The sequence below is a fragment of the Labeo rohita genome, chromosome 16 (assembly GCF_022985175.1).
Source record: "Labeo rohita strain BAU-BD-2019 chromosome 16, IGBB_LRoh.1.0, whole genome shotgun sequence".
NCBI lineage: Eukaryota > Metazoa > Chordata > Actinopteri > Cypriniformes > Cyprinidae > Labeo > Labeo rohita.
Genome location: NC_066884.1, coordinates 23,292,797 through 23,317,578, shown reverse-complemented (window position 1 = coordinate 23,317,578; position 24,782 = coordinate 23,292,797). Strand labels below are relative to the sequence as shown.

The following is a 24,782-nucleotide window of genomic DNA, read 5'->3' as shown; positions in this document are numbered from 1 at the left end:
ACTATATTGGCCAGTGTTTCAGTTTCATTGTCCAACCCCTGTATATATATATATATATATATATATATATATATATATATTTTTTTTTTTTTTTTTTTTTTTTTTTTTAAATTTAACCATTAAAAGAGAGAAATTTACAAAAAAAAGAAAAAAAGGAAAGAAAATCAGAATTTGGACAAAAATAAATAAAACGGAATTTAGGAAAGGGCCCTAAAAATCACATTGCAAGATAAAAGATCACAAAAAGTTGCAAATGTGAGATATAAAGTAGATATAAACAGATATAATTTGAAATATTATATATTAAAAATATGAAAAATTAAGAGGCAGAAGTGACAAAGTTACAAAGAAGGTCAAAATTCTGTGAAAAAAGTCACTTTTATCTTTTTTTGTTTGTTTCTTTTGTTTTGTTTTTTACTCTGAAGACAAAACAGGTTTCCATAAACAACTAATACAGTAGTTCTCAACCAGAAGGCTGGGGGCCTCAGCAAACATTCAAGGAGACCTCAAGATGCCTTTAAATGATTTAAAATAAGACCAAATTAGTAATAAAGCAAAAACAATCAATACATTTATTTGAATTCACCCCCTCAACACTTGTTTTTTTTTCCCCTTTGAAGAAGCAAGACTCAAGACTCGCTTAGAAAACCTGCATTTATGAAGTAAATGTCACATAAATTAATAAAATCTTAAAACTCCACAGATGTTTTAAATTATAATTAAATAATTTTCATGGAGCCTTTGAATATTGTTGTAACCAACAAAAGGCCTTTGAGTCAAAAAGGTTAAAAACAAATGTTCTAATAATAATCACCATTAAAAAAAATCAAATTAGAAAACCAAAATAAAAGAATTTTAAAAACCACGCCATATGGTATTTTAAATTGTGTTAATATTGTGTTGGAGTCCACAGGTTTAAATGCATCTAAAGTCAAAAAACATTGTCATTTTTTCAGAATATACATTTAATTTTAGAATAATTTTTCAATGATTTCAAAACGATTCATTTGAAGCAGTTCTGAGTAGTTCACTTCCAGAACAAAAATTTACAGATAATGTACTCACTCCGTTGTTCATGTTCATGCCTTTCTTTCTTCAGTCATAAAGAAATTATGTTTTTTTTAAGAAAACATTTCAGGAATTATCTCCATATAGTGGACTTTAATGGTGCCCGCAAGTTTGATCCTCCAAAATGCAGTTTAAGTGCAGCTTCAAAGGGTCCTAAATGATCCCAGCCGAGGAATAAGGGTCTTATCTAGCAAAACGATCTGTCATTTTCAAAAACAAAACAAAAAAAAAAAACAGTATATACTTTTTAATCTCAAATGCTCATCTTGTCTAGCTCTGCCATGCGCGTGCGTACTCTGTGCAGTCCCGTTCAAGACAGTTAGGGTATGTCGAAAAACTCCCATCTCATTTTCTCCTCCAACTTTTTTGGACAACAAAATTGTCTACATCGCTGCAGAAGTGTTTACAAAGTAAACGTGCAAAGAAGGTCAAACGAAAATAACCAATTGTTTCACTAGATAAGACCCTTCTTCCTCGGCCGGGATCGTTTAAAGCTCTTTGAAGCTGCATTTAAACTGCATTTTGGAAGTTTAAACTCGTGGGCACCATATCAGTCCACTATATGGAGAGAAATTCTGAAATGTTTTCCTCAAAAAAACATAATTACTTCACAACTGAAGAAAAAAAAGACAAAAACATCTTGGATGACAAGGGGGTGAGTACATTGTCTGATTTTTTTTTTTTTTTTTCTGGAAATGAACTACTCCTTTAAGGTCTGTAAACCCCTCCCTACCATAACCATACTCTGCTCTGATTGGTCAGCTGGCCAAGTCTGTTGTGATTGGTCTTTCCGTATACAATGCATGTCACCCGAAGACAACAAAACGTCCATTACCATAGTTATTTTTTTTTGGCTCTGGAGGGTTACTTGTGAACAAAGATGCTATAAGGTTTTAAAAAATGGCATCGATATTACCATATCAATTTGAGCCGAGTCTGAGGATGATACCGATGCAGTCGCTCGACCGGAAACTCAACTTGATCAGGACGTTTCTCAGTGGTAAGTTTAAACTTTGTATGTGGTTCGAATTGTACTGCTGTAGTATCATGAAAAAAAAAAAAGTAACCACTGATTCTTCACATCGTCATCTTTCTAGATATTTTGCAGAATAATATTTGAATTTTACTATTTTCTGTATAATTTGGTACATGATCAGTTACCAAAATCATTTACCATGCACGAACATGCACTCATTTCGGTCCCGACCAACAATTACTAAAGCTGCGAGAACACATCCTGTTTTATTCCCCCCATGCACTCGTACACATAAAAAGTGAAAGAACAGCCCGTTAGTCTGACAGGCACTATTAAAGGGCTATATATACAAGCAGACCTCTGGCTTGAGTGTCAACCTACAGCTCCAATTTCCCTACTCCTGCACCCACCCAATACACCGCCCCCCCCCATCTGATTAACCCACTCACGCTCTTATGCTACAGACCCGATACAGATTCACCCAATTAAATGGGCCAGCACTAAGCACACTGTAGGAAATGTTGAGACGGTTGCTCCAGGAACGAGCTCACCACCTGTCATTTCTGCGGTTTGAGGAGCTCTAGATTGTTACGCACAGGATGGAGGCTTTAGTTAGACCGGACGAGAGACACGCAGATTACTGAGGCTCAGACCTTTCCTCACTTCCCAAATGTACTGGCACCGCATTTACAAACACTCAAGCAGGAGGGAAGGAACGGGACGGCAGACGCAGGGAAACAGCAGCTCCATCCAAACCCACGGAGACACCCAAGAGCCATCAACATCGAGAGAGAACGTCGAGGGGGGGCATAGTTGACATTCTAGGATAATATTTCTCATCTACTTCAACATGATGTGCTTAGATGAGCAATGTGCTAATTTTAGACCGAGCGAATGGCAAAAGAGAAGGAGTGAGATTAAGAAACAAGCGAGGGAAGGAGTTCAGGAGACTGTCTTAGGTGAAAGAGATTTAATCCTCAAGCAAAACTAGTGAACGAGAAATAGCGTGACGGATAGAAAGTGACACAAACAACCAAGTGAAGAACAGACATGAAGAAGAAGAAAGTTCAGTGAAGGACAGTGTCTTCAGTACAAGGGATGTGTCTAAAGAAAGCTGGTGTACAATATAAACACACATAGTATTTACATAGAAATGTGGCTCAACAGTGGGTCCATATGATCCAAATCAATCGATTCCGTACATCATTTTTATACACACTATAGAAACACATATGTCTCAAGTGTATAGTATTAAGCATCATTGTACATTGATATAAACAATAAACTATCCCAAAATCTATGCATTGAAATCTATGATGTCTAGTCTGCTGATTACTAATAAACCCAGCAGAAAAGACCAGTATAAAATGATCCCAAAAAGTATTTGGACACCTAAATGCAAGAATATTGCATTTTATAGCTAATTGCCAAAACAAGTATATAACAAACAAAAAGATTATTGTTAAATATATTGTGGCTATTATTGGAAAAAAAAAATACTTTCACATTTTAAAAGTGAAAAAAAAAAAGTGTTACTTTTTGGGATCACTGTTGCTGGTCGCCATCATGTTGTGTACTAGTGTGCTAATGTCCCCATTTGGCTTTATAACTAGCTTAAACAAAAATGTACAGATAATGTACTCACCCTGTTGACATCCAAGATGTTCATGGCTTTCTTTCATTAGTCGTAAAGAAATTATGTTTTTTGAGGAAAACATTTCAGGAATGTTCTCCATATAATGGACTTCAATGGTGCCCGCAAGTTTGAACGTCTAAAATGCAGTTTAAATGCAACTTCAAAGGGCTCTAAACGATCCCAGCCGAGGAATAAGGGTCTTATCTAGTGAAACGATATGTCAAAAGTATATACATTTAAAATGTATATACTTTTTTTAACCTCAGATGGTCGTCTTGTCTAGCTCTGTGATGCTCGTGTGTAGTCTGTGTAATCCGGGTCAATATATTTAGGGTATGTTCTCCTCCAACTTCAAAATAGTCCTACATCACAGTTTTACCTTTTTTGTAAAGACCGGTTGACCTTATTTGCATAATCACTTTGTAAACACTGGGTCGGTACTTCTGCAGCGATGTAGGACGATTTTAAAGTTGGAGGAGAAAATAAGATTGGACCCTGATTACACTTAGTATGCACGCGCATGGCAGAGCTAGACAAGAAGAGCATTTGAGGTTAAAAAGTATATTCATTTTTTACAAATCGTTTTGCTAGGTAAGACCCTTATCCTTGCCTGGGATTGTTTTGAGTCCTTTGAAGCTGCATTTAAACTGCATTTTGGATGTTCAATCTCAGGGTCACCATAGAAGTTCATTATATGGAGATAATTCCTGAAATGTTTTCCTCAAAAACCTTAGTTTCTTTATGACTGTAGAAAGAAAGGCATTAACATCTCAGATGACAATGGGGTGAGTACATTATATTTTTATTACTATTATTATTTTTGTTCTGGAAGCGAACTACTCCTTTAACTACAAAGACATATGAATGAAGCTCACCTGCCAAGTTTTGCTATTAAACAGCATGCTATGATGGTTTACAAGCCATCACTTACTAGCACAAACTAACTTGGAAAGCTGGTTTTCAGTTTTAATAATTACTCTAAAATAGGGCTGGGTTTTGACATATATTTCACGATTCGATTCGATTCGATTCGATTCTGATTCACACGCTAGCGATTCGATTTCCGATTTGATTCAATGTTGACTATTTTGGATATATATCAAGTACAGTAAAAGCCAACATCTCTCAACTATGGCGGGAAAAATACCAAAAAGCTTCTGTCTAGAGTTCATTTTTCTAGCTGACTAACGAGTTTATGGTCACCAAATACGGTTTTCCTGAGGTACATGTGACGTTACCCTGGTGAAAAAACCAGCATATGCTGGTAGTTATGTTTTGATGCTGGAATGCTGGTTAGGTAGGTTTTGATGCTGGTTTAAGCTGGTCCGATGCTGGTTTATGCTGGTCCTTAGCTGGTTTAAGCTGGTCCTTTGCTGGTTTTTGCTGGTCATGTTGCTGGTCAAGGACTAGCATGAACCAGCAAAGGACCAGCATAAACCAGCTAAGGACCAGCTTAAACCAGCATCAAAACCTACCTAACCAGCATCCCAGTATCAAAACATACCTACCAGCATATGCTGGTTTTTTCACCAGGGTATTGTTTACAAGCTGCTATATTGACGTCTTTCCGCGGTTGAAACACTGAATGGGCCATTATATGAGACAGGATACGGATTTCTGTAAGTTGTACTCTTTCTTTCAACATGCCTTCAGATGTTTGTTCCATGCTGAAACTTGTTAAAGTGGAGGAGATGATCGGTTCATGTCGCCGCTTCTCTTGAATTGCTCCAGCGATCTGTCACTCCACATTAAACAGTGCCAAAATGGCATTTATTGTTTTAATACTGTAATAACATGCAGAAAATTTGAAATCTGAGCTCTTTGCGATTTATTGACACTACATTTATCACTACAATGTTCCCTTCAACTTTCCGTTAACTGAAAACAGGTTGACTAATCGATTTTTGGGATTTAAGAATCGTTTTGTAAAAATGAGAATCGATTAAAATCGAGAAATCTATATATTTTTTTTTTTTTACTCAGCCCTGTTCTGAAAGCCTGTTTGCACCAAGGACGATAACTATAATAGTAAAAATAGCCTGAAGTTTTAATAATCATCCTAACTGCACCATAGCTATAATGATAATGCCACAGAGAAACAATATTGCTGGAATCATTTTCAGAATGATTTTATTTCTAGTTGATGAATGATAAAAGCACTGACAGCCAATCAAAATCCACTCAACTTTAAAAAGCTCAAGCATTTAAAGAGGCAGATGAAAAAACTGCAGTGTGCTCTTATAATAAACAGAATGTTATATGACACTAATATAGTTATCTTTCTTGGTGTGAATGGGCCTTTAGCATTTAAAGGATGGCTTATTTTTCAAAAACATAAAATAAAATAATAATTTACACTTTCTACCCACAGATACCTGATAAAAGTTTTATATGCCTAGTAATCAAACAAGGTTTCTTATACAAATGCAAATACAGGGACAACGCATAATAGCACAGCACGTTGTGTAAATGAAGCCTTTAAAGACAGTAAACAGATCTGTTGGTCACTGATTTTATGTACATAACCATCATAGAAATATCAGTTCAGATTTCAGAGTCGGTGTATGAGTGTTAAGGTCTAATCTTATTGATAAGCAAACTAATGCCAGTTGTTGCAAAACATTATAAACATTAGCTTTTGAGAGTCCTTTACAACATCTGATAATCTCCGCAAGCAGCATAAGACTATAAAAGATCTTGTGCTACTTAACTCACAGGCAGTCCCCCTGACAGCTAGGCATCACTACTGGTCTGCTGACGAAAACATTTCTCCAGAGGGTTGTATGGGAGGGAAAGCAACAGGAACATAAGCCCTCCAAAAATGAGAATGGCCCCAGCCGAGCCAAGACATGCCACTGACCAGGACAACTCGTGATGGAGAGGGATACTGTGATCGCTTGCCAATAACGCCAGTACAGACTGGTGGAAAACTATGATGGACAAGAGGACCAGGATACCTGAGGAAAGTGGAGATGAAAGGTCACGTTATTTAAAGGAACGGTTCACCTATTTGGATTTAACATGAAACATTCAAGAGCCAAATTACATCTGTAGTTGATAAAGTACAAAACTGCTCAAAGATTTTGTCAGAAGTGCTTTACAGTAGCTTCGTACGTTAGCTTGTAAAGTTTAAGTTATATAGTTACATTTAATGTAAATTAGTTCCCATTTGATAATGTCACTCTAGTGATCCTGGTTGTATTTTTGTCTCAAAAATATCACTGCATTTTAAAAGAATATTTGTGCCTCTTTAAATAAAAGCTTCATGGACCTTGTATGCTGAACAACAACTAAAAAGAAATTCAGGAGACCATCTGCAACAACTTGCATAGTTGCAACTTAAAGAATTTTAATTTACTAATTAAATTTTGCATTTAAAATTGCAAAAATATGTTGACAAAATAATGTTATTACATCAACTTAATAATGAGCCTTCTTGGAAATTTCAGTTTGTTTCTGTTCGCAACTTGTAGTAACAATGAAATTTTCTTGATGACTAAAAATTGGATTGGGCAACACGTATTATGTTTGACATTTAAAAAACGTTTCTGGATACTGTAGTTGAACTGAAATAGCCCCAAATCAATTAGTTGAAACAATGAAAATAATTTCATTAGAAGTTGTCATAACTCAAGATTAATGTTGCATTATTTTATGTATTTATTGACTGATTGATTGAGCCAAAAAAATTGTTTTTGTAGTGCAATAACATTTTTGTTTACAATATTTAAAAGTTTTCTTGGAATTCCATTATTAATTGATTCCAACAGAACTCTGTTGTTAATATACATATTTAATTTTTTTTTTTTTAAACAACAAACTGATATAAGTCAAGTTGTAGTTAATTTCCAAAAATTACTAGGGGCTCTGTAAAGGAATCACTTTAATAATGATTCAGAACAATCTTTTTCATGATTCTCTTTGACTGACTCATTAAAAGTTCACTTGCGTTGAGGTCAGATGTAAATGAAAACATAAACACACTGAAAAGCAGCTTTATAGTAGAGCTTGTAATAGGAAGCGACACTGACACTGTTTTTCAAAGTATAATAATGAACTCTCAAATTGATTAATCGCGATTAATCGGATTTAAAATAGAAGTTTGTGTTTACATAATATATGTGTGGGTGTGTATATTTATTTGTATATATACAGTAAGTAGACAAGCATATATATATATATATATATATATATATATATATATATATATATTTAATATATTAAATATTTAAATATATACGTTCATATATATAATCTGTATTATATATATATATATATATATATATATTACATACATTTCTTGATTATATACACATAAGTGTGTATAAGTGTGCAAACACAAACTTCTGTTTGGGATGCGATTAATCGCGATTAATCGATTTGACAACACTAAAATAAATGTGACATGACTGAACTGCAGTGCCGAATTGCAGAGCTGGTGCAAACATATCCACATTGTTAACATCAGACGCTTTCTTAACTGCTGCTTTCTCACCACTAGCTGCATTTCCATTACAGATTTGAGCAAAACTTTAGCGATATTTTATAAATGCAGATAAAAAAGTAGTGCGAAATGACTGCGTTTCCATTAACCAGTGTCATGCGACCAAAGCGCAAAAAGTCATGGCACTAGATTTTGGTAGGGTTATGTATATCGCAGCCACTGCACTAGCCTCTTGTCTTTACAGAAGCAGTGTGGAGAGCAACTTCTGGAACGGTTTTAAAACATGTGGTGGCATGGCTGGTATAAACACAAGCATTGACTAGAGTGGCCACGATCAGCTCCAGTGGACGTGTCAGACCCGTAACGCGCCCCAGACATGTACAGTGTAAACTGTCTAAGCATTAATGGCAAGGAAAGCCTCTTATAATAAGAGCGGCAGCGTATGAAGTGTTTCTTGGAGGTTATAGTACACTGACTTTTTACGTTCGCACATGTGACCTGTAAATAAGAAAAAAAAATTTCCATTGCAGTTTTGCGAAATATTCCTTTTTTGAACTGCCTGAAAAGCCACCTCATTCGAGCATAAAAACTTTTTTGCCATATATGGGTTGTCGCTAAATTGACATGTTTCCACTAGGTGTATTTTCAATTCGCAATTTCAGTTTACGATAAGTGAATAATGAAAAGAACTCCACTGTGAGTATATCAGGGACTTAAGTTTCTGCAATATTTTCTTATTATACTGTATACTGTATACTGTATACTTCAAACTCTCAATAAATATGAGGGGTTACACCGAGCGGTGAAGTGACATTGAAACGCAGCCAGCTGTATTTCTTCAAATGCCTGACATTGAGAAGGTTGAGGTTTAACCTCACAATCTCAGCAATGGGACACAGTGCGCTTGACCACTGCCAATCCCCAGGACGCCCCCTCCATAACTACTTGAAATTTACTGCATGGTGCTGCCATGTTTTTTAAAGTCACCGAATGCAGTTGTGAGGTGTTTAAAAGGTACCTGAGAAGACGAAGCAGATGGTAGCAGGCTTGAGGAAGAAGGGCACACTCTTACTGAGAGACATAGTGATACACACAGAGCCCATGATCATCAGAAACAAACTCAACAAAGCCAACATTGCACCTGCTATATGCAAACCTAAGAGAGAAACAAAGCAAGCAATGAGTCATATTTGTTCTAATGTATAATTCTCCATCATTAAACAACATAGGCAAACATATGTGGACAACTAAACCCTGCTGTGTTTGTTGAGCGTTTAATTTCTAAACCATTGGCATTAATGGCCCTGCACTCTTCTGGGAAGGCTTTTCACTGGATACTGCAACATGGCTGAAGGGATTTGCTCCCATTCAGACAAAAGAGCATTAGTGAGGTCAGGGACCAATTTTGGCCAATGGGATCTGGCACACATTCAACATTCCAGTTGATCCCAAAGGTGTTCAATGAGGTTCAATCTAGAGTTTAGGCAGTAAATCATTTTTATGTGGCTAGCATTATGGTCTACCAGAAACACTATTAGCTCAGCTGGTATAATAAAAAGTATGCTATATTCTAAGACCAATCTGGTTTCATGATGAAAACGTACCTGTGGGAAAGTTTTCGCGAAGCGTGAAATATGTACCAATAAGTACATATCACTGCAGTTTCCAACAGAAATGTTGGTGCTAAAAGAGTGTTTGTTTTTTTTTCCCCTGGAATAGATGAACGTACATATGGTACGTTTTATGTGATGTTGGTTTTGTACGCGTCACTGCAGTTCTGACTTGAAATGTCCGTTGAGTGGTGTTATAACTCTAATGCTGTGTGATGTTTTAAAATAACATACCATCTGCACTACATGATAGTATGAACAAAAGCAAATGTGACGTAAAAACACAAACTTGTTTTTGATCTCTCATATTTCAGCTCTTACATCCCAAGGATTCCACATCCCAAGTCCAATTCTGTGCCGGCTGAGCTACCGAGCAAGCTTGTAACAGCCAGAAAGCAAAACATATGGAGTTGTAATCATAACTGTGTATGAAAACGATTACAAGTGCTTGCTGTTTTACCGCGTCTAGTGGACATTTTTGTTGGAAACTGCAGTGATATGTACTTATTGGTACGTATTTCGCATATTGTGAAAATGTTCCCACAGGTACGTTTTCATCATGAGATCAGGTAGTCTAAGAAATGAGCTTCATGTGAGCAACAGGATGAAATTTAAAGGGTTAATTCACCCAAAAATGAAAATTAGCCCATTATTTACTCACCCTCTAGGCATCCTAGGTGTATGAGAGACTTGCTTCACTTAGACGAATGCAATTAATGTTATATTAAAAATTATCCTGGCACTTCCAAGCTTTATAATGGCATGGGAGGGTGTTTCTCTTCAACAGTCCAAATTAAGTCCAATAAAGGGCATCCATCCATAATAAAAAGTGCCTCACATCGCTCCGGGGGGTGAATAAAGGCCTTCTGTAGCAAATCGATGCGTTTATGTAAGAAAAATATCCATATTAAAAATAGAATAATCACTTTAATCTAGCTTAGGCCAACTGGTCGTACAAGGAAACTAGTGAGTCTCACAAAAACCAACGTTTGTTCACAGGAGCAAAGGAAGCAAAGTTTTCTTACTTTAGCAAAAGAAAACCAGTCTCCTCTTAGCCTATATTGACATGTTCATTACAAATCCTCGTTTTGTACTAATTCGTGGCTGTTGTTTTGGTCCATCCACTGCACGTTCGCATTCATCACTTCCGAGCGGCACATGCATAACGCCAAAGCCTACATCATCCATCCGGAGCGGCTTCCGTGTATGCCCAGTTGGTGCAAGCTAGATTAAAGTGATTATTACGTTTTAAATATGGGTATTTTTCTTACAAAAACGCATTGATTTACTACAGGTGACTTTTAATCATCCCCCGGAGCTGTGTGAGGCACTTTTTATTATGGATGGGTGCACTTTATCAGACTTTTTTTGGACTGATGAAGAGAAACAGCTACGCCATTCTATGTCTATGCCATTCTAAAGCTTGGAAGTGCCAGCATAATTTTTAATATAACTCCAGTTGCATTCATCTAAAAGAAGGAAGTCATACACACCTAAGATGCCTGGAGGGTGAGTAAATAATGGGCTAATTTTCATTTTTGGGTGAACTAACCCTTTAAGTCATTATTCACTAAAAATCTTGACATTTCTTGCTCTTTTGAGTCAGATCTTTTTAATGAATCTGTTGATCCAGTTCACAATACTAGTGTGAATTATAATGAATTGAACTGATCTAGATCTGTTTTATAATGTTAAGATTTTTAGTGAAAAATAACACATTTCAGTCTGTTTTTTACACAAAACTGGCATATGAATTCAGAGGACAAAAGAAATTACCTGTATATTCTTTAAAATGTCTTCTTTTGGGTTCCACAGGGGGAAAGTCATAGAGTTTTATACCAACATGGTGAGTAATGATGACAGTTTTTTGGGGGGGGGTGAACTACACTCTTTAAAATAAAGGTTCTTTATTGGCATTGATAGGTTCCCATAAAGAACCTTTAACATCCATGAAACCTTTCCAGTTGCACAAAAGGTCATCTTTAGATTATTCCTATGTTTTCATACTAAGAAAATGGTTCTTTTTAGAACTGGTTACTAAAAGGTTCTTTGGGGAACCAAAAATAGTTCTTTTATTGCATCACTGCAAAAACTTCCTATTGAAAGCTTTTTTTAAAAGTGTATACACTCGACTGTATAGAACCTTTTTCTGCATTTGAATGGTTCTACAGATGTTCAGTGTTCTTCACACAAACATTGGTGGCGATAAAGAACCTTTATTTTTAAGAATGTACCTTTAAACAGCCAAAGCTGTAAGAAGGGACATCCAGATGCTTTTGGGCATATATTTTGATGAGGTATTCATGCAGATTTGAACAAGAAAGAGAGCTCAAGTATGATGCATTCTTGTCCATGTATACAGTATGGGATGTGGAGAGATGGAGAGACACGGAGCAGGGGGAGGAGACAGAAACACATGACTGATTTTCAATGAGAGAAACAGCGTGGAAAGAGCGAGAATGAATAGACGAGAGCACAGAGAGAAAAGAGGGCAGAGTATACAGGAAGAACTTACTTTTTTCTGTTGTTTTCTTAAATATGACCGCATTCTCTCCAGAGGTGTATAATTTAAAGAATGTGCAGTTCGATTCTGAGGGCGAAAAATGAGACAGGGAGAGAGAAGAATGAGACAGTGAAGGTGAAGAATAAAGATCAGTCAGAAAAACAGAAAAAGGCACTTGAGCTGTCTGCTATAAGCCATGTGAGGGTCATTGTGTATTAATGTGCCGAGGACACAGAGCAGCCCTCTCACATATGGCACTGAAAGAACAAGAGAGACAGGGAGAGTGAGGCAGATGGAGAGGGAGGGAACAAGAGCGAGGCAGATGGAAAGAGAGGATGAAGGGCAGAACACACTCAGGTTAATATATACAACACAAAATCCACATTCACTCTCTCTTGTCCTCTGCAGCTCATATGTTGTCTTCTTATATTTCCAGATTTTTCACTCATGTTCTCTATATTTAGACTTGCAACCGGGCAGCAGTCAGATCGCAGTTTATTCATATATGACTGACCTTTCTGCTATATCTGTGACCCACCACACAGTCTTTTTTTCCAGAATTTCCCCTAATTGAAAACAATCTGTGTTCACTACAAATTTTTATAGTCATATTACAAGCTCCTAACTGATAAAAAACATTCATACAAATATATAAACATTTTCTTTTGTATTTTCTATCAATGATTATATTTTGATTAATCAATTCATTTTGTTACAAATAATTGCAATTCCAATATTTGCTGTAGAGAATTCAAACACATTATTCAAAGCTGATTGTTTAACTAGACATACATTTTTGAATTCAACATATTTTGTTTGTTTTATTTGCACATCAGTGAGCATAAACCAATCACTAACCTACGGTCCACAGCAATCCATAATTTGTCAATTTGTTCAAAGCTGATTCAGGGTCACACAGAACACATTCTTGTATTGCCAGTCTTTGTTGTTTTTTATATATACATACGCTTTATACATATGTTACAGTAATGTTTATGGACATTTTGTTGTGTCTTGTGGTGTTTTCTAGCATATCTCACCATGAAATTATAATTTTGAGACACTGTCAAGTTAAAATAAGTTAAATGTCACTTTTGGTCAAAGGGCATGATTAAATATGCTTATTGTTTCTTTTTGTTTGTTTGTTTTTAATTTCATGTTTTATAATTAGACAAATGAAATATAATTTCAATATTTTATACATTTACATAAACCTAAAAACACTAATATATATATATATATATATATATATATATATATAATTATACTAAATTACCTAAATTACCTAATTAATTTAAATACACATATCACATAGACTCGTGCACACATGCACAGTCAAATAAGGTCACTGCTGTGAGCTGCACTAGATATGATTAGCATAGAGCTGGTAATGTAATATTGAACAGATCACTTAAAAATGCATCATGGAAGCCATAACTGAGAATGAAATCAAGGCATCTCTATATAATGACAGGGTTTCAGCATCAGACTATTAAAGGGATAGTTCACCCAAAAATGAAAATTATTCCAAACGTGTAAGACCTTCGTTCATCTTCGGAACACAAATTAAGACATTTTTAATGAAATCCGAGAGCTTTCTGGCCCTGCATAGACAGCAACACAACTGACACATTCAAGACCTGAAAAGGTCGTAAGGACATCATTAAAATAGTCCATACGACATCAGTCGTTCAACTGTAATGTTATAAAGAATACTTTTTGTGCAGAAAGAAAACCAAAATAACTTCACTCAACAATTTCTCTCCCGTGTTGAAGCACTGATGTCACATGGACTATTTTAACAATGTTCTTTCTACCTTTCTGGACCTTGAACATGTCAGTTGCATTGCTGTCTATGCAGCTCTCGGATTTCATCAAAAAATGAAATGGTTTGAGGGTGAGTAAGTAATGACAGAATTTTTTGGTGAACTATCCCTTTAAGAAATTTTATTTTTAGTAATATGTTTGTTGCAGAAACCAAGCTAGCTGCCTTTTATCTGAATTGGCTAAATCTTTTCCATTTTGCCAGTAAAAAAAAATTGGCCAAAAACTTGCTGTTCCGCAGTCTCAGCTAAAGGGGCGTCGTGTAATGATCTGTTATGACAGGTTCAAGTAGAGAGTGGAACTGTTCCTTAAGAGAGCTGGCAGTCGGACCAGTGGCACTGTTACAAGAGACATCATCACAGTCCTCTGGGGCTTACAAACTGTGGCAAATGAAACTCCTTGGCTCTCTGTTCGTGCGTGTTGTTATATGAGAGGTGAGACGAATATCACAAACTAGAACATGGTAAAATAAGCAGCTATTACTGTGTCTCGAAAAGTCAACAGTCATTAATAACATCACGGTTTGACTGTATGAGCATTGAATGCTGCTTTGTGTCTTTAAAAATGATTATGCATGATCTGCTCCTCCTGTTAACCTAGATACATACATATACATATGCTGTATAATGTGCTCACGTTTCCAACAATAAATGATAAAAAAATAATAATAATAATAATATATTAAATGGTTGAAGCCTAAAACTATTAGTGTGTAACAACAATCATTTTTTTGTTTATTTATTTAGTAAATCTTGTTATTTTGTTATCATTCCTTTTTTTTTATCTCATGATTTCAGCCTTCAGTTTCCCCAGGAGCCAAACAAGCAACACACTGGTCAGGTAAGGTGTGTAATGTGGTGACTATGTTCAGAATAGAAAACTATCATACTGCCTACTGAATACTACGCTGTGCAAGTTTTTAAAAATAGTATGTGAAACAATGCATTATGCAACAAGAAATGCAACAGCATTTTGCTACATTATTATCCATGATATGCTGTGTTTAATTTATCAAGCAGTGCACACTACCAGTCAAAGGTTTTTGAACAGTCTCTTCTGCTCACCAAGCCTGCATTTATTTGATCCAAAGTACAGCAAAAACAGTACAATTTTAAAATATTTTCTATTTAAAATAACTGTTTTCTATTTGAATATATATTAAAATGTAATGTATTCCTGATTTCAAAGATGAATTTTTAGCATCATTACTCCAGTCACATGATCCTTCAGAAATATTCTGATTTGCTGCTCAAAAAACATTTATTATTATGTTGAAAACAGCTGAGTAGATTTTTTTCAGATTTCTTTGATTAATAGAAAGTTCAGAAGAACAGCATTTATCTGAAATAGAAATCTTTTGTAACATTATAAATGCCTTTATCATCACTTTTGAATTTAAAGCATCCTTGCTCAATAAAATTGCTCATTTCAGTAATTTTTTTCCCAAAAAGAACAGCAAATCAGCATATCGGAATGATTTCTGAAGGATCATGTGACACTGAAGACTGAAGTAGTGATGCTGAAAATGTAGCTTTGATCACAGGAAAAAATTACTTTTTAAAATATATTCAAATAGAAAGCAGTTATTTTAAATAGTAAAAATATTTCACAGTATTACTGATTTTGCTATATTTTGGATCAAATAAATGCAGGCTTGGTGAGCGGAAGAGAATTCTTTTAAAAAAAACATCAAAAATCTTACTGTTCAAAAACTTTTGACTGGCAGTGTACATTTATCATATCTTGGAAATAAAACATTTTTGCATTTTAAATCACATTTTTATATTAACAGTTAATAATAATTATATATTATCCAAAAAAGGGATTGTGTTTATATATTACTTGTCAATTTTTTTTTTTAAATATGCTTCTTATGCTGCTCACCGAGGCTATATTTATTTCATGTTAAAAAAAAAAAAACAGAATATAAAAAAGTTTTTTTTTATAAATGATAAAAAAAAAAAAAATGTATGAAATGTGTATGAAATTTATTCTTGCAATGCAAAGCTTGTGATTACTCCAGTCTTCAGTGTCACATGATCCTTCAGAAACCATTCTAATATGCTGATTTGCTGTTCAACAAATATTTCAAATGTTAAAAACAGTTGTGCTGCTTAATTCATCTTTTAGTAGTAGTAATTAATAGTAAGTGAGAACCAAATCAGCATATTAGAATGATTTCTGATGGATAAGGTCAAAAGAAAAAAGTTATTTTAAACTGCGATCATTTTTGCTGTATTTTTACATTGCTGAGCCTAACAGACTTAACTATATCAAGTCAAGTCAACAAACAAATATTAAAATTCATAGCACATATGTGACCCTGGACCACAAAATTAGTCATAAAGGTCAACTGTCCATAAAGCTTTTCATTGATGTATGGTTTGTTAGGATAGGACAATATTTGGCTGAGATATAACTATTTGAAAATCTGGAATCTGAGAGTGCAAAAAAATCAAAATTTTGAGAAAATCACCTTTCAAATAGTCAAAATTAAACTCTTAGCAATGCATATTACTAATCAACAATTAAGTTTTGATATATTTGTGGTAGAAAATGTACAAAATAGCTTCATGAAATATGATCTTTACTTAATATCCTAAATATTTTTTTGACATAAAAGAAAAATCGATCATTTTGATCCCATACACCATAAAACGTGTTGTTGGATATTGCTACAAATATGTACCCGTGCTACTTATGACTGGTTTTGTGGTCCAGGGTCACATATTATAATTTGAGCACATTGCATTGTGGGATAGAGTATACAGCAGGTCATTCAAATGTTAAACACACATAAAATCTGCAGAAACAGTGAGATAAGTATGGTAGTATTCTGTTCTGAATATAGACAGTGGGTGTGTGTGTGTGTACTCTCACCTCCAGGCAGTTCTGCAGGTCCACAGCTCTCTCTCTCTGGGTCAATATCCGACACCCATAGCGTGCGAACGCATGATTTCCAAAGGCCATAATGTGCCATCTCACACGTCTGGTTGTTCCTGAAGTGTTTTGGCTGGGATAGCTCCACCCAGAACTCTGTACCCATGCCAAGCACCGTCAGAGTGACGCCTATCAGGGCGACGAAAAATGCCAGCTTGATCTTTCCCTCCTGGCTGTCGCTCATTCGAGGGGGCCTCGCTCGTTTACCTGAACGCCCGCTCTTACTGCCGACTCCACCCAAAGCCGCCGCACCCACTCTCCCATCCTCATCCTGCTGCAAAAAAAAGTTGGACCACATGGCAGCCACAATGCTTGGAGATGAGCGGTGAAAACTCCCAGAAGCAAAGAAAGGGGACGGAAAAGACTAAAGCAAAAAAAAGGAGACTAGAGAGATTAGTCTGGTGTTAGGCACACGGATAGATAAAAAGAACGAAGGGAAGTGTATTATTAGAACGCTCAAAAAGGAACAGGAAATGATAGTGAATTACAATGTCCTGTGATTTAAAAGGAATCCAGCTCGCAAGAAATTCAAGTGACAGGGGGTCATTTCTGAAGAGCGTAGAGTGGGAATTAACTGACGTCTACAAATGCGAGAAGGTTTGATAACAAACTAGACAGGAATAACGAGTAGATGAAAAGAACGACTTGATGAGAGACATCGGATTGAGGCCTTAAAGAGCCGTGAAAAGATGATGCATTCCTCCGTTTGATGAACCTGCAGAAAAAAAGAGAGAAAAAAGACTAGTATTCAAAACACATAGTACATAGAAAAGGGTAGAAAAACTGAAGGATAAATCTATTAGAGATTTACAATAGATTTTAAATAGGCACTATATAAAAATAGGCACTTATACATTTTTAATTATTAATATTAAATTATAAATATAAATTTTCAATGTTAATTCAAAAATATTCTTTTATAGTAATTTCATGTTCATGTTCAAGCCTAAAAAAACAATCTTTTCATTTAGAAGTAAAATTAGAATTGAAATTTTTTAAAAGATTAATAAAGATAATTAAATTACAATTAAAAATATAGCTGCAAGCAGCGAATATCGGGTTCAAGCGCTTAAGGCATTTAAGCAGATAAGGAAAAAGACACTGTGTTAAACAAAGGCTGTAACCAGATAAATCAATGGTTAAAAAGATTATTTTTGGCATCTGCATATAATTTATCATAGAAATATGAAGTTTATTACCATTAATGACTGTTATAGCGTCATCTATGTTCGGATTGGAGGAGTTTGCAATAGTAGTTTTTTTAAAATAATGTCATATACATAAAGAACAATTTGAATGACACCAGTGGTCCTAGAGGCAAAGTTGTTCAGTATGAGGTGATGGGATGGGAAGACCTGGTGTATGCGTGAACATATGTACATTATCTGCAATTTGAGGTCAACTGTTAAGGTGCTAGCTGTGGTCCGATCTCCCTAAAACTTGCTTGTGCTCACCGGGTTTTGTGAAGTTTTGAGTTTTCGTTTAGGCTTTATAGGCTTTCGGGTATATTTGGACAGGCCCCTTTTCTAAACGCCTGTACAGATTCCCATAGCGTAAATTTCAACATTTTTGACCTAGAGAGTCCAGAGAATTGTGAGAGTCCAGAAAATTGTACTGCCGTGGTTTGTTTTCCAGATTGAGTGAAAAACCTAGGACTAGTTTGCAAAGATAGGTTTTTTTACATTATCTTAATAATTTAACAAATGATTTGATTGACAGCAGTGGTTCTAGAGGCAAAGTTGTTCAGAATGAATAGGTCTATCGTATGATATTAACGTTGTGTATATGTACGAAAAAACATGCAATATGCAACCGTTTACGTCATTGAAAAATGCAGTCTTTCAAATTTCTCACAGACGTTTAGGGCCGTGATTCAAACAGGCCCACAGAGTTTCGTTCCGATCAACCTCCATTAACCTTGTCAAATAGGTGCTCAAATTTCACCAGCATATGTCGGCAACGTTTTTTGCGATATGCAAATGTCCCAATAGCCACTTGTGGCACTTTGGACCAAGACAGCATGTACCAATTTTCATGTCAATAAGACAAACTTTTGTGTAGTTATGGCCGTTTTTATGGGGGGTTTTCCCTCTTATAGCGCCACCAAGTGGCCAAGCTCCATGACTTTTTTCATGTGACCTCAGATTCAGCTCTTACATACACATTGTGAGTTTGGCAAAGATATCTCATTCCGTTCAAAAGTTACAGCCGTTTTAGTAGCGGCCCTGCTGCTTTCAAATGTTTTGCCGTCCCTTTGCAACAGAGAGATGAAAGTTCTTTTTTTTTTTTAAATAACTGTTTTCAGTCTCCAAAGAATCTTCCTGCATTGGTTTGATTCCATTCCGATCAGGTGAAAAAAACAAGGACCAGCTCACAAAAGTAGTACTTTTGATTGCTGTAGCACCCCCGTCAGGCCGATTGGGGCGAGACTTGGTGAGGTTGTAGGTGGTGTGAGTACTACCATCCCTTTAAGTTTCTCTCTACAGCTTAAGGTTTGGTCTACCCAATCAGTTTTACATGGAGACTGCTGAACCTTGATCATTCTAACAATTACAATAGGGTTTCAGCACACTTGAACCCCTAATTACTATTTAAAACCATATCAGCAAGTCTTTTTTTTATAATACAAGTTTTTTTTTTTTTCGTTCTTTATGGTCATAATTAATACAGTTATTAGTGGCACAGAAAACAGTCTTAAAGGAATTAGTTCACCCAAAATGAAAACTCTGTCATCATTTACTCACAGTCATTTGACCAAACAGTTATTGGTCCCCACTGACTTCTATAGCATGGAAAAAATACTATGAAACTCAATAGAGACCAGCAACTCTTTTGTTACCAACATTCTTCCAAAGGTCTTTTTCAGCAGAAGAAAGAAATTCGTACAGGTGACATAATGACAGAATTTAAATTTTTGGGTGAACTATCCCTTTAACACCTTGAAAACACTATATCTTTGTCTGTGTTGAGTAAACAACAGGCAGTAAGGTTAATACAGGTCACTATTAGGTCACATTGTCTAAGAATCAGCTATGCCAGATGCTACTCCAAGATATCAACACATACCCGCATAACTCGGCCCACTTTAGCGCAGCCTGTTTGATCTGTGCCATTTTAAGGCCTCATAAATACCCGAGCATTACGTGTACAGAGAACTATTAGATCTATGGACAGAGAGTTTCAAGGTGTGCCGTGTCCTGCTACGCTAAAAAAAGATGCGAGAGCAGGAAGAGTTTAACGTGGACTAAACAGACCGAGGGATGAAACACAAGGTTGTTCGAGAATGGAGGCGAAAAGAAGAGCCAGGTGGAGCACAAGGTGTTAATTCATGTGTGACAGGCGTTATCACTGTACCCATACAGAGAGGAAGGACTACAAGACAAGGCTCATTGAGGCCAATCACCCACACAGGAGGAATAAAAAGACAACAATGCTGGAAAATGTGGCCCAGAGCCAAAATCATAGCATGATACACTCATAAACATGCCATGGCAATTAGCGAAAATTATCTCTATATTTGTAATGAAAGATATAGAAAAAAACAAATAATAAATAAAATTGTAATTAAAAGAATTTTACATGTTTATTATTAAATATACATTTTAATTATATATATAATTTTTTTCTTTAACTTTTAAGGCATATATATATATATATATATATATATATATATATATATATATATATATATATAGATAGATAGATAGATAGATAGATGGATGATATGAAGAGTTTCTTTAAAATTATCATTTCTTTCTGGCTACTTTGTATAGGTTTCTATGTAAATACTGGTACTTCTGATTGGGCTGAGGCTGCAAGTTTGAAGTGAAAGTATTTGATGGATGTATACTATGTGTCAGGAGCCTTCACTTAGTATCATTATCTGGTATAGCTGGTTTTGCATCTGAACTCCTCATATATATATGCAAAAAACAGGTAACTTTTCAAAAATCATGCTTCTGCATTCCAAGTAATATTGATCAAACTGCAGTTAAGCTGTTTTGAATAAATAATAACACAAAAAATACAGCTAATCAACACAATAAAAACATGATTTATGGAAATGTGTAAACATGGACTTTTTTTTTTTTTCAAATTAACTCTAAATATTCATATATATATATATATATATATATGTTTGGGATCAGTATGATTTTTAACATTTTGTTTTGTTGTTTTTAATATGTTTCTTATACTCATCAAGGCAGCATTTTTTTTTTTTTTTTTTTACAGAAAATGTAAAATATTTAAAATAACAGTTTTCTCTTTTAATATGCTATCAAAAACCATTTTTTCCTGTGATGCAAAGCTAAAGTTTCAGCATCATTACTCCGGTCTTCAGCGTCACATGATCTTTCAGAAATCATTCCAACATACTGATTTTTATTATCAATGCAGAAAACAATTACGATGCTTACTATTTTTTGGTACCTGTGATAACTTTTCCAGGATTTCTTGATGAATAAAAAATTTAAAAGAACTTTATTCAAAATAGAAAATGTGTGTTACAATATACTACTATTATATTACTTTTTTTTTTTAAGAAATTAATACTTTTATTTATCAAAGATGTGTTGAATGCATATAAAGTGATGGCAAAGATTACATTGTTAGAAACAACTTACATTCTGAATAAATGCTGTTTTTTTTTAACCTTTTTATACATTAAAGAAAAAAGTAGCACAGGATCCAAAAAATATATATTATGCAACACAACAGTTTCAACACTGATAATAAATCAGCATACTAGAATGATTTCTGAAGGATCATGTGACATCGAAGACTGGAGTAATGGCTGATGAAAATTATACTTTAAAGTGTATTTATATATTAAACCAATTAGAAATTGCAATAATATTTCACAATGCTAGTTTTTCTATATTTTTAAGCAAATAAATTCAGCCTTAATGAGCATATGACCACATTAAAAAAAACATTAAAAATCTTACTGATCCCAAACTTTTGAACCACAGTGTAAATATATATATACAAAAAATATTGAAAAATCAACTTAATTCCATACATTGAACTTTAAGTCAATACACAAGAAAAAAATACAGATCAAGAAAATTTGCAGTGTGACTACACACTGTTCTGCAGATACAAAACTAGATAAAGATTAGTAAAGACTAGACTAGATTCAGTAAAGATTTCAGAGTTGTATTATGTTCTATACGTTACAGTCATTTGAGATATAACAGACTGTCAAAACACTAAACATGACCTGGAAATGTAACACACAAGCTATAATTAACCCACCAAGATCATCTCCACCTCCATCGCAGCTCTTTATATTACCCCAACTCTGTCAAAAACTTTCTTCAAAACAATCACGCTTCTATAATATGCTTTTGCCTCAAAAGGAAAATGTCTGCACCCTAAGCTCACATCTCAGTTAAGAGACAGTTTTGGCAGTCAGAATGGACAAAACCAATTATCATTTTAAAGCAACTGGGCTTCAGCCCAACATTTGCAAATTGTGTCTATGATACTGTATCCATAAACAATGTATAAACATTTCTCAGCATAATAAATTAAATCCAGACCCACGCAACTGCCGAAACGCTTGTAGCATATCATATAGCAAGACATGCAAACAACGTCTAACAAATCAAGACACGTTTAAGTTATCTAATGCAATAAAAATGCAAAGTTATGAATAAATATATTAAAATGATAGTTAATATATAAAGTCAAGCACACCCATAGTAATACACAGACATTACATTTATACTTATAATATCCACATCCATGCATTCAAGATTCTAATTTTGTAGATTGCAAAGTTATCAAATGCATTATTATGCTGTTTTACATACTTTTCTAAGCTGCACAACATTAAACTATTAAACTTATACTAATTATAAAATAATTAATTTAAGGCTTGTGTCACTGATTTTATGAAACTATGACAGTATGTATGTGTGCAGCAAGTGCACTGAAAAACCATCAAGCTTTAGCAACAGTGAGAGCAATCAAATCCTGACCTGTTCTGTGTGAGTGCAGATCTGATGACTAGATACATGAAACTCAGCTGAGAGAGCAGGAGAAGGAGGGACGTAAAGAGAGCGAGAGAGAAAAAGAGAGACGAGGGTGGAGAAAAATGGGACTGGGGCTCATAAAATCAAGCTGTATGACAGTACGAATGTATGACAGCTTAATCGCCAAGTAGATAATTCAAGCAAGGGTATTTATCTGCGCATAGACAGATTTTACAGTTTTCAGTGTATGTCAGTGTGAGTTTCGTACGTCTGTGGGGAAACAAAGTCGAGTGTATGTCAGCTGATCCACGGATGTTTGTATGTGGGTGTGTGTGTGTGTATGGGCAAGGGTTCTATTTTGGACAAGCACCTGTTAATGACATTAAGAGCGTGGGAGTTACAGTTGCAAAGCCAGAAAAGAGAGAGAGGACTGTTTATAAGGCGAGAGAAAGCAGCTGATAGAGCAGCTTAGAAAGTTATAGATGGCAATGAATCAAATAGGGGTGTGAGGTTAGAGAGCTGGCTAAAATATATAATATTGGGACACTCTAAGTGGGTGAAAATAATAAAGCCAAAAAAGAATGATCACTAATTACCAATAGAACATGTGCATTCATAAAACACCTCATACACCCATTAATCAATAGAAAACATTTGTTGTCTTTATGATCAGAATTCGTCTCTCCAACTATTTCAATAAACTTTCAAAAAACAAAGAAAATATATAAGCATCAAGATTTCATTTACTAGCTAAATGCATTTACAGCTTCCAAAGACTTGACACCATGATCATCACATTGTACATTGTTACAAACTGCTGATTTGCCAACATGATAGTGTTATCTAGTTGGCTAACATAGATGAGGTGGTGTCAAATTTGCAAAAACTGAAAACTTTTTGCACCATATGCCTTTGTTTTCCAGCAAAAGTGTGTAATTTTAGCAGATTAATTTACAAGTGGAAAAAAAAAATCAAATAAAAATTGTATATAGAAAACATTTCTAATTAAAAATGTAAAGCTTTTAGAAAATACAGTGCTAAAAATTAAAACTAATCTTTCTTTTGTGGCAAGGTACATAAACATTTTCCTGGCACTATAAAGTACTGGCCAGTTTGGAACTCATTTTCAGACATTTTGTTTTTTACGCAATAAAAATAATGAAAGTACACTACCAGTCAAATGTTTTTGAACAGTAAGATTATTAATGTTTGTCTTTTGTGCTCACCAAGCCTGCATTGATCTAAAGTACAGCAAAAACAAAATTTTTACTATTTAAAATACCTATTTTATATTTGAACATATTTTAATATGTAATTTATTCCTGTGATCAAAGCTACATTTTCAGCATCATTACTCCAGTCTAAAGTGTCACATGATCCTTCATAAGTCATTCTAATATGCTGATTTGTTGTTTAAGAAACATTTATTATTATTATAATTATCCTCATTAATATTTAAAACAGTTAAGTACATCTTTTCACGATTCTTTGATGAACAGAAAGACCAAAGATCAGCATTTATCTGAAATAAAACGCTTTGTTTGCTTGTTTTTTTTTGGGGGGGGATTTTATATCAATTAACACTATTTAGTAAGGATCCTTTAAACTGATCAAAAGTGATAAAGATACTCACATTACAAAATATTTCTATTTTAGATTGCTGTTCTTCTGAACTTTTTTATTTATCAAAAAAAAAAAAAAAAAAAAAAAAAAAATCTACTCAGCTATTTTTAGCATTAATGCTTTTTAAGCAGCAAATCAGAACATTAGAATGACTTCTGAAGTAACTGGAGTAATGAC

At 34.7% G+C, this 24,782-nt stretch overlaps 1 protein-coding gene across 1 annotated transcript; it reads right to left on the bottom strand.

The window, feature by feature from the left end:
* Positions 1-5,421: 5,421 nt before the first annotated feature.
* Positions 5,422-24,674, bottom strand: cacng6b (calcium channel, voltage-dependent, gamma subunit 6b). The gene is made up of 5 exons (XM_051132006.1): positions 22,989-24,674; positions 16,942-17,716; positions 12,250-12,324; positions 9,143-9,280; positions 5,422-6,637 (listed from the first exon to the last, which is right to left on the bottom strand). Exons 2-5 carry the CDS (start codon positions 17,297-17,299, stop codon positions 6,414-6,416), a joined length of 795 nt encoding a protein of 264 aa, XP_050987963.1. The 5' UTR covers positions 17,300-17,716; positions 22,989-24,674; the 3' UTR covers positions 5,422-6,413.
* Positions 24,675-24,782: the final 108 nt, after the last annotated feature.